Below are 12,008 nucleotides of genomic sequence, written 5' to 3' on the forward strand. Positions count from 1 at the left end.
ATCAGTCTGTAGGATTCCTGTCTAGCTTTGTATTACTGTCGTGTATGATTTGGCTGTTGTATGTCCTTTTTATAAGTTTTAATAATGAATTATTTTCTTTTTGTTTCCTTGTTTTCTCAGTGAAAAAAGCTATTGAACTGAAATCAAGAGGAGTCAAGATGTTGCCCAGCAAAGATAGTAACCATAAAAATTCTGTCTGTAAGTTGTTTATACTGTTATCTTTAGTGACTGCATATATTTTCTGGAGTCCTATTAAATATACAAATCAGAGAGGTGTTGGGAACCCGTGGTCATAAAATGGTTATTATGCTTTCAGTTGTCACTGAATTAGAATTCCACCAGTAATACTGAGTGTGTAGAAAGCAAAATATGGTGTTGTAATGTCTGAAATATTTGGGTGTGTAGAAAAACACCCACATTCTACATACTGGGGTATTTACAATTCAAAGATCAAAGACAGGTTAGGAAATCAAGGCAGAACAGTGACATACAGACTTTATCAGTGCAGTTCTGGTGGCAGTAAAGGTATCTTAGCATTTTCTGGATATGTTTATATTTTATGATTATTTTCTTCCTCTTAGTTAATATCACAGCTCTTAATTCCTCACCCTCCTTGCCACACTGTGTCCTGGTGACTGCCTCTTTCCAGTCCTGTATTACAGCACAGCAGGGGCTAAAACTGCTGTAATTTCCAGCTTCTCAAGAAGATGGAGATCACAGCATCTCCTTCCCTTCACAGAATGTTTAGCGCATTCTGGAATGATATCTGTTCAGTCCCTCTGCACCTTTTTCCGCCATGTATCGTGGAAGGGTAAAATCAAGATACTATCTTATGGGACTATGAGGCTGGTTTTTTTGTGGTTTTTTTTTTTTTTTTGAGCATTGTTTTCCCTAAACAACTGGCAGTCTCAGTAGTATCCTCAGAGTTCTTACTCCATTAATCAGGCCAGTCTTGAAACAAGAAAAATAAGAAGATAATTTTATATTTTGGCAAACAGAGAGTCCCTTAGCCCCTAAAAAAGCCAGAGGGTAAGCCAGTGTTCACTTACAACTAATTAGAAGTGCTTGTATAATGACTAAAATGTATTTCAATAAATTAATTCTTCATGTAATACACTAAACTCGGTGGAGTAAAACCTGGGCTGTGTTTGCCTCATTGTGTGCTACTCTGCAAATACAGAATGAGTGTCTTGAAGGCTCATGTCTAGGGAATATGATTTGGTCTCTGTGTTTCTGCAGTGCACTGTTTAATGCAAAGTGAGTATTTTGGTTTGCTCACTGGAACAAAAGAGGCATGACAATTTTCTGCTTTGAATCTTGCACATTGATGGTGTGGCACTCAAAAGGAACTTTTTATGCAGGGTGTAGCAGAAAAAGTTGATCCATCTCTTTGGTGTTTGAATCTGAATGGGTGATGATTTAATCATTTGGAAGTTACTTCTGGGAGGTGAGAGATCTCTGCTTACACTGTCAGAGCACATGCTGTCAGACACCACGTTTAATTACAGAAAGTGGAAGTAGGACTGGCTATTGAAGAAATTCTTATAAGGCAGTCTGCTGTTTACTTTAAATGTCTCTTGTAGTTTTTTTCTTTGTGTTTTGACTTGTGAAGCTTTATTAATTGCGCCTGACTTTTCAACATAAATCTTAAGAAGTGCATTATCGTTATTACTATTACTTTCACATATGTGAAGCGTATAAAAATACTAAGATTAAAATACAAACAAATGTATTTTGCTTCCCTTTCTCACATAAGCCTTCAGTATTGAGCAATTTTTCCTGCTAGTAATTGTGTAGATAGAAAAAGTAATTGGGAATTCAACTTCAGAGAACTGATAAGAATGGATATTACCTTCTGATGCCAATTAGCAAATTTCTGAAAATGGAAATTGAAGACTAACACCTCTCCCCATTCTTTTACATTAGATATTTTTAATATTTTCTCTCTGTAAACCAGAAGGCTTACTTTTGCATTTTGGCAGATGGAATGCAAATACCAGCATTCCAAATGCTGTGAGGGCATGCCCTGCAAATCCCAAGATCTGCAAGTTTCTCGCAGCTCTTCTAAGTACAACCTGAGAACAGCTGCAGAAAGCATTTCATAGTGGCACAACTCTGTTAGGATTTAGGCAGAAAGTGTTACCAGTGTAGTGATAATTCCTTGTGGAATGCAGAACAATATTTTAGTTGTACAGTTTTATGTCACTCCTCTCCTCTTGGGCTTGCCTGGATTCTCAGATGGTTTATTTCAACAGTTCTGCTGTCCTTCAGGTAGCAAAGCATGGCTTTGGGATATAGGTGCCGTGGTACATTTACTAGGGGAAAAATAGTCTCATATCACTCCACAGGGAAAGAACAGGTTTGGTTTTTTTTTTTTTTTTTTTTTTTTTTTTTTTTTGGTTTTTTTTTTTTTTTTTTTTCCTTCTTCAGTACACCTGGAGGAAACACCAAGTTAGTTGGTTGCCAAAATACTCCTGCCAGCCAGTACCCTTTAGCAGCGGGCAGGATGCTGTTGAATCATGATTAATTTATGCAAGGAAATGGGAAAAGGATGGGAGGATGGGACAGATAATTGAACTACAATACAGTCCAGGTTCATCCAAACTTTGCACTTGGCAAAGTTTTGGAACATTAAACTGGGAAAAGGTAAATGGACAGGCAGTTCTGATGGTTGCTTTTTAACAGCTGGTCCTCATTAGTGCTTTAGCTGCCACAAGCACTGGCCAAATCCAGTGCTAAGCATATTTCCCCTTAGTTGTCTGAAGCTGATCTCTCAGAGGAGCAAGGAGAGAGTTTTAGCTTATGAATCTGCTTAGTGGAAGCAAATCCAATTACATCTGTTTTGGTGTCCATCTGTTTAGTGGCAGGCTCAGTCTACTCACTTTTGTTCCCTAAGTCATTCTGATATATATGGTATATTCACAAAGGACGTTACTTGATCCATTTTGGGATCGTCACTCTCAGTCTAACATGGAATAAGTCTGCAGACTGTGTTTCTAATGGTTGTGGCTTTCTTCTAAACCTACATGACTATAGTTTGCATTGTAACTGATTAGATAAAAATACTGTTTTGATTGCTGGCTCTTGTATGAATATGTTTTCATGGCAATATTCCTACCCAGCAGCTTCACATCAGAGGGTGGTTATTACCTCTAAACGTCAGGGCATTACCTCTACAGTAGAGAGATTGTTGAGGGAACATCATGTACATCCAGAGGAATGAGAACCCTAATGAAGTGGGCCGTGAGGACAGACCATCATTAAACAGCTACAGTTGTTATAAAAGTCTTATTTTCTAGGCAAGTAGGAGACTCTTGTAGTTTATCTTTCCAAGTCTAGCCACTGACTGATACACACTGAGCAGTTATTGCTGGTCATTCCATGTGCAAAGGATAGCAATTTAGTACAGGTCTTGATCTTTTCAGGACGCCAGTTTACAGAATAGTAGGAAGGCAGGGCCATAACTGCAGACTTGCTGCTCAGTGCCTCTGTGAATCTCTGGGCCCTGTGTGGCTCACTGCAGCCCAGGGGCAGAGCAGGGTTAGGAGAATGGACAGCCCCAGCAGCCCATGATGTCCCTGGCCATAGTGCTGCCATTGCAGGGCAGCCTCCCACTTCCAGGACTCCTCACCAGGAGGACAGAGCACAGGAATGCCGGAAGCTCACAGTAAATGTCAGTGAAGTTCAATGAGGTGAGAGACATCACATAAAGTGAAAAATGGAAATGTTTATAAGGTTTATGTGGTGTATGCTAATCTCCCTGTGCAATAATGCTAGGAGGGGAAGGCAGCAGTGAAATGACGTGTCTTGGAGAGCTGATGGCCCAAGTCTGCTCTTATCAAAACGCTGTATGAATAGTGGGTCAAGTCACACAACAAAGCAAACTGCATTCCACATTCTGGAATAGCAACAAAATTAACAGATGAAGACTGAGTGATTCTTTAAAAAATACAGCATTCACATTGCACCACGTTAACAGTTCATAGTAATTAGTGAATATTGAGTGACTTAACCCTATTTTGTGAAATGTTCAGTGTGTGAACTACCATGTTTTACAAGGTGAAAGATCTTTAGATATTCACTGAACAAAAACCTCTTAAACATTAAAGCAATTTCAAGCTTCTGTAGTATTATTTGTACATGTATTTCAGGATACCAGAAAAACACGTTAATTAAAAAACACATAAAATACCAGAAAAACACATAAAGAAGAATGTGACTTAAGCATAAGATTAATATATCCTCTGAGAGCTTAGCTATAGTGTTTATCTAAACTGTTCTTTGCCCTGAAGATGATAAAAGAGCTATTTTAAGGCAATGTTTTTTGCCATGTAGAGCCAAAGAACAAGTGAGTTTGCAGACTATGTATTGACTAGTTTCAGCACATAAAGGTGAATTAATGGCACATGCTGTTGAAACACAGCGGTTAGTACCAAAACAGGATTATATTGCTATTTCTGTGAAAGAAAGAAAGAGTGACAACAGTCATTACTTATTTTTTTATTGGGTAACTCTGGAAAAAATGGCTTAATACATCCAATGTAAAGTTAAAAATATATTCATGGAAAGATTTTAGGTTGGAATTCTGTTGTTATGAATATGTTCCTCATGTTTTGTATAAATTGCCAATTTCATCTTGACAGTTGGCTACTGGTAAATTTACTTTGATAGAAGCAAAGTGATGATTAGTAAGAGTTCTACTCTTCAGTTAATGCAGGAGTGTTTCCCTAAGAAGGACAATATTGGACTAAATAGCTGCACTTAATATCACCATTTTCTGACTGCAAAGTAAACTAACCAAATAATTGTAGGTGATTGCGTATCAAAAGATCCTGTGGTTTGGATCTTGTGTACTTAAGAGCTCTGAATATGCATTCTGTTTTCCACTGTGAATATTTTCAGTATTGCAAGACACTCTTTAGAAATACCTTAGAAATAAAGATACCATAGAAATAAAACATATATATTCTGCTGGCAAGTAGATTTTGCCTGCTGAAATTCCTGTGCCCCTTCAAGCAAGCATGAATTTAAAAGAACTGGAAAAATAAATATAAACCTATCTCTTTGATCGGTCTCACTGACAGCTAAAACAAGTAAATATGAAAATGTTGGCAGTTTTCAGGCTTGCTTTTCTTCTGGGGCACACAGTAGTGTTTTGTAGCTTTTTGAACAAGAATTTGGGGGTTATTTGCCCTTTTCTGACATGCAGGTGATCAGTTTGCTGTTGGTTCTGAAAAAAAAGCCCAACAAAAACAAGGAAGTAAGGACAGCATGTCAAGAGACATACTTTACGAATTATTTGTGAGGAAGGCATACCATCATTTTTTTTTATGGCATTATCTCCTTTGTGTTCTTTAAAAAGATAAATTTCTAATTGTGAATCTTAGGACTTCCTTTTAAAAAAAAACACCGTCTTTTAAAAACTTCAGTTTCCTTGGTTCTTCATAAAACATTACAACACAAGGGTGAAAAGTGACAGGATTCGTCTGTCGCTCTTTTCTGACCTTTAGTGAGCACCTGTTCAGCATCTTCTGTGTTTAGTGGCAGATAAACCCCTTCTCTCAGAAGGGAAACAGAGACCTTTTGCCTAAAACCAAGAAAAGGATTTTAAATGCCTGCATTTAAGAATAAGATTTCTTCAGAGGAAGCTGAACCACAAGACTCTTGTGTGAACCTCATTATGGAGGTGTCTTTTTCCCATTAGTTTCTATAAGAATTCTCTCTGAAGACCTCAGTGTTCTCAGTAGAAGTTACTCTATGCCTGAGTGCTGTATTTTATTAAATTAATTTACAGGCACTGAAAGGATTCTCATTTGTAAGTGCCCAATCAGAAACTTGCTAAATGCCTAGACAGTATTATAAGTTCTTCATCCCTTTCAGTCATTAAAGCTAGTTTTCATTCTTTCAAATCTCACAGCTTCAAAAGGAAAGCGTTTTTCAAGTTTGCATTTATATTGTACATTTCCACAAACAAGAGAAAGGACTGTTTATAACTTACTGATATATTAATTACAAGGGTAGAAGACACAATGCTTAAATAACTTATACTTTGTTGGCCCAATTTTATTTCAGAAAGCCCTTTTACAGCAAGACTGATCATATATTAAATGTTCAAATAAAAACAAAGAAAAAAGAGGGAAGTAATACTTTAAATATTGGCTCTTCAGTAGGTTAAAGGATGGATTCTAGAATCTTTATGATTAAAAGTATCCTTGTTATATATGTATATACATGCATATATATACACCTACATATATGCACACATAACTGTAGAAATACATATAGGATTACCTTACACCATTTAAACTGTGTCTAATAAGAGATTAATGGCTCTATTTCCCCTTTTATTGAGTATTAGAGAATGAAATTTGGCAGTAGGAAAATAATAATGCCGCTTTAACATCTAACAGTTTTACAAAGCTGTCCTAAAACAGGAGGGATAATTACCCTAATATACTTTGTCCTATCATAGAATGTAATAATACGGAGTTGTCCAAGTGTTAAGAAATATGAGGTTTTCACAGAAGATGAGTATCCCTTTGCAATGTAATTCTGCAGTGCTATTTTACTAGATTGTATAAATTGCTTCATAAATCAGGTTAGCAAATTATACTTGGTGTTTCTAAATAAGCCTTCATCACTGCAGGAGTTTAAATATCTTTTAAAATACTATGCAAAAATCTTGCTGTGAAGAGAACTACTGCCTAAATATATTTGTGAAGAAAAGCATCACTTGTAGCGACAAGCAAAACAAGGTGCTTCATCAATTATTTAATACCTCATTTGCATATATAATTTGTAAAATAAGCAGAAGAAAACTTCTATTAAAATATGTAAAACAAGATTTAATCTGATTGAATTATGAATGGTTAAAATGAATTGTTTTCCAGTTAGGGAGCTGAAGCTGCCATTAAATAATTTTTGCATACAGTTATGGAACATTATTGATTATCCAAAGTGAATGTTCATACAGTAGGCTAAATTGACATTGAATTCTGTTACTTTCAAAGTCAAAGACTTAAGAATAAGCAACCTGCTTTTAGCAGTTGCAATTCTGTATAAATTAGCTATTCATATGAAATTTAAATATAAACCTTAGTAGTTTTATATAGCTTCACTGGCTTAACTCCAATGCACAACTCTGTTAAAAATACAGATGTGGGCAGTAAATAAGTGAGCGAAATGAAGTCTCGGTAGATTCAAATAATGTGTGTTAATTATGAAGTCCTTCAGAACTTGTGGGTGGGTGAATTCAGACTTCTGGAACATAAGAAACATTAAACCAATAAGAGCTGTGACACGGGTCTATGAAGTGTAGGTGTGCTGTAGAATATAGATACCCTCACTGTCAAGTCAGTTAGAAGAGGCAGCAGCATTCTATCTCATGCAAGGAGATTTCCACTTTCCACAGAGCCTGGTTTAACAGCAGCTGCATAGTTTATGCATGTTGAATATGAGTATTCAGATCCTGTTGTTTTCTAAATCCATATTGTGGGAGAATATACTAATGATCTGATAGAAGGTCTTGGACTATTTTCATTCTTCAGAATTTGTTCTTTACATTGTGAAACACTTTGACAATAATTTCTACTGTGTTGGCATATCACTATCAGATGTTAGCTTGTCAGACTGGAGTGCATCTATTCCTGCAGCACTTCTGAGGAGTTCCAGCATCAGATATGTTTAAAACAGGGGAGTTTGTCAGGTGACAGCTAATTTATCAGCATCAGGCCAGTTTGAATACACTACTCCTTCTTCACTTGAAAAAAGGAAGTAAAAACTTAGCACAACACTTGGACAATGTATCAATGTATCAATAATGTGCATTGAAAAGCTTGAAAAATTTTTGGAACGGGAACAAAAAAAAAAAAAGAACTAAAATGGAAATAAATACATTGGTTTACATTTGGAAAAAAGCAGAAGTTGCTTATTTAGGGGGAGGAGATTATGCAACACTGTATGTCTTCCCCTGAAACTGATAGAATGGGTTGTTCTTTAAAAAACAAATAAATGGTTACTCAACTACATTTAAGAACAAAGAAGAAGTAACAGAACAGTCCAGAAAAATCCCCAAATACATGGCTAAGTTTTCTGTTAGCATGTCAGCATGCTTGAGCAAGAAGGGACTATAAGTGGTCTGGCTTGTATAAATCCTTCTATCATACAAGCTCTCTGAACTCAGGTAAGAGTGATAAGATTGTTTTGTCATATAGCAAAGTAATATAAGTTTTAATACATATGATAGCAATAAAAATGTTTAATTCTGAAGTTTTAATGTAACAGGATATAATTATATCTCAAAGTCCATATTATTCTGCTAATACAACCTTTTATTTGATTTCTGTCTCCTCACTATCACGATATTTTCTGCTTCAGGCACATAACATGAAGTTCTCTTGCATAAGCAAAAGAGGTGTATGAAAAATGTATGCAGCATATCTTCCCTAGTTTAATTATTTTGAACTGAACTCTAATGATCAGTGTCTCTGCTAGAGGAGCTATAAAGCCAGTTAATTATCAAATTAACAAGAGCAAAACAGTGTGGTTTCTCTAAGCCACATTTCATGTGGAGTATATTATTTTATTCAGGATGCTACTTTTTATTGCCATGTCAGCTTTTCCTTCATGTTTTGAAGTTGCATGGGAAGTTTCATACTGAGTTGTATTTCTTTCTCACTTCTACGAGGCCTTGTTTTCAGAGGTCTGAAAATGCATCTGCAGTACAGAATTAGCAAAGGCTAAAATAAACTCCATTGTCATAAATGATACACACTTGTGTTAAAATTAAAAATATAGCATGAAGCAACACCACCTGCTTGGATAATACTCTGTTGTATCTATGGAATAGATTAAAAATTGAATCCACGTTTCAGTGTATGAAAGTTCAAAATCACTTAAACCCTTAAAACTTTTTTTGCATTATTTTCTTTGTTGTTTTTCAGTTAAATTAATCATAGTTATTTCTGGTCTAGTTCTGACCAAGTTTCTTACTCATTTTTGCTATTCCAGTACTCTCTCCTGTCCTGCTGGGGAGGGGTGAAATGAGTGAAGGGTTGGTAGGTGCTTAGTTGCTGGCAGGGGTTAACCACTGGAGTGTAGAATCGGTTCACTAACCTAATTCCTTTACAGAATTTTTACCATTTTTTATGTCTTATCAAACATTGCTGGTACTTTCAAACTTTCTGGCAGTTTGCTTTAAATTCAGCTCTTGTTCCCCCTGTAATTGAATCAGGCAACTAACTTCTGTTCTCTGGAAGGCCTGGCAGAAGAGTATGTGGTAGTACAGGAAAGACTATGTTTACATTCAGCACCCAGAACTGGATGTTCATTGGTCTCTTGAAGTGGAGATTACTACAGGGATAGCACGTTTCAAAGTTTTTGTTTTTTTTTTTTGTTAAATTTGACATTTGTTTGGCATGTTCTACGTAAAGTATGTTTCTGTCAATCTCCTTGAATTACTTTTTCCCATACGCCTCCTGCAGCCATTTTTAATAGACGGTAGAAGAGCAAAAAGCACTTCCTTGACACAAAGGTCACTTTCACAAAAATATAACTTTTGAAGCATGGTATTGCTAATATATTCTGTGGAAAAGGTCATCTTCATTTTTTCCAGTGTGGAAAACTGGATTTTTCTCAAAAGTGAATGAGATGAATAAACAAAAATAATTTCAATTTAATAATATTTAAACAAGAATAAATAAACCTAATGCAAACATTTCAAAAAGAAAGTTTAAGCCTTAACAGCCCCTGTTTGATAAAGGTATGTACAAGTGAGAGAATAATTTAAAAAATCTCGTTGCTGAGCAACTCTAAAACAATTATGAGCCCTGCCTTTAATCATAGAATCATAGAATCATAGAATCATAGAATAGTTAGAGGTGGAAAGGACCTGAGATCATCCAGTTCCAACCCCCCCTGCCATGGGCAGGGACACCTCACACTAAACTATATCACGCAAGGCTCTGTTCAGCCTGGCCTTGAACACCGCCAGGGATGGAGCATTCACAACCTCTCTGGCAATCCATTCCAGTGCCTCACCACCCAACAGGAAAGAATTTCTTCCTTATATCCAATCTAAAATAATTACCTATTCTTTTTTCCTGTTTTGCCATCATCTAAAGTCCCATCCCTGAAATGTATAATTAGACATTACTGTTTCAGATTTTAAAGAAGTGAAAAAAAACCAAACAAAACCTTCACAGCTGAACTGCTGAAAGATTCTTGGTAAGTCTGTCAGATTTATCAGCTAAAGGCATGAGAACTCAGGATTCACTTTTTGGGGAAACTGATGAAGTGTATATATAGAGGACATGAGGAATAAAATATAAAATATTTTATAAAGTATTTATAAAATATAAAATATTTTATAAAGTACTTATAAAATATAAAATATTTTCTTGGATGGTTTCCATTAGAATTTAACAAAAGTAAAGAAAAGTAGTGTAAACTAAGAGTGAATCAGCACAAGGTAGTTTAATGCACTCAGAAGTTTAGAAAGCTCCCTGGATTTCCAAAGATACCCAGTCCCTGTGGGCTGTTCACTTTGGCTGGCTCCTTCCAGTTTTGATTGTAAACTATGCAGCAGCCAAGGAAAGGGCACCATTTGTGTCCTAATGTCCATCCTTGCTACATACTCTTCTGATTATGATATGAAGGGTTAATTACACATATGCTCAACTTTACACATTCCATGATTTTATCAGAGCATTAGTTTAAGATAGCATGGTAGACTTTGGCTTCTTTGCTGCTTCGTTCAATAGCTTCATTGCATTAGTGCGGACTCTGGTAGGATAATAGAGTGTTTCAGTGAACACCCATTTTGTTGACACAAAAGCTGCCTATAGCCCTACAATTCCGTGGAGTTGTGTTTTTCTCCAAGTTTTTGCTGCCTCCTGCTGCCTCCATACGGGATAAGCACTGATAAGCTTCCTGAAGAGTACATCTAGCTGGAAATAACAAAGGGTATAGATAAGAGAGAAGGTCTCTCTTGGTAAAGAAATTAATGTAGTAAAAATGTAAAAACAGGATGATAAATCAGAATAAAGGTGACAAGACCTTTTGGATTAAAGTTACAAAAAAAGACATGTTAAAGGGAAGTGACACAGTTTGTTCTAACAGCAAGCTTATTAACACCTCAGGCTTAAAATGCTGTTCTCTACCAACTAATAAAAAGAGCCCATCTGCTACACACCAGGTAACTAAAGCTCATAAGGCAAAGTGGTTGGCAAAAGGAGAAGAGACAAATCTGTCCAGTTTGTTGGAATTGGATTATACTATTGGAATTCTACAGTACTATTGGAGCTATTTTGCATTACGTATTAAAGATTGATATACATTAAATACAATACACCAGTCCTCTTGGTCTGCTTGCATCCCTGTTGCTTAGAGTATTTCTGAAATGTCTAATCTGATTTAACAGTAAAGATTTTAATCCTCTCCCTCATGACATATTTTAAATGCAAAATAATAACTCCGTAATACTTACAGGTATATTGCAGAAACATAGTGGTTTCCTCTCACAAAAAGTAGTAACAATATCTCAGCAAGTGATGTGTTGTTATTGCTAATGCCATATATTTTTAAAGCAATTTCATACTCCATTCTCACCAAAATGTGTTTATATTACATTAAAATAATGGTTTTGATGAAAATCAAAACCTGGTCCTAGTTTTTCATACTGTTGGTAGTGTGTTCTCCATGTCCGTTAGTAGATTGGCTGATTTTATAGGTAGACTGTGTTTCAGGGGACAGTAGTGTTAAAACTTAGATTTTCTCTTTCATTTTTCTATTTCATTTCTTGTGTAGACAGAAGGAAAAGTTTGTTAAACTTAAAAGTGTGTTACTGTACAGTTTAACTGTATGTTAAGCAGTTGCACATTATCTTGCTCTCCCTCAACAATCAGATAAAATATCTGTATTTCTTTTGTCAGTACAAGAGGCTATGGGCACATTCAGTCTTGCTGAAAGCTCTTAAATTGATAAAAAGCCCAGCTAGAATTCATGGATGC

At 35.9% G+C, this 12,008-nt stretch overlaps 1 protein-coding gene across 1 annotated transcript in view; it reads left to right on the forward strand.

Moving 5' to 3' along the window:
• The window catches only part of LOC130606014 (CUB and sushi domain-containing protein 1), a gene marked incomplete at its 5' end in the record, with an annotated part of 426,016 nt that overhangs the window by 23,580 nt on the left and 390,428 nt on the right, over positions 1-12,008 (forward strand). Inside the window, one exon of the mRNA XM_057421927.1 lies at positions 121-198. Within this exon, the coding sequence (XP_057277910.1) occupies positions 121-198 (78 nt within the window). The remainder of the gene's footprint in view (positions 1-120; positions 199-12,008) is intronic.

Source organism: Pezoporus wallicus, unplaced genomic scaffold (genome assembly GCF_028554395.1).
Source record: "Pezoporus wallicus isolate ANWC-B61680 ecotype Strahan unplaced genomic scaffold, APGP_CSIRO_Pwel_v1 contig_6672, whole genome shotgun sequence".
NCBI classification, from domain to species: Eukaryota; Metazoa; Chordata; class Aves; order Psittaciformes; family Psittacidae; genus Pezoporus; species Pezoporus wallicus.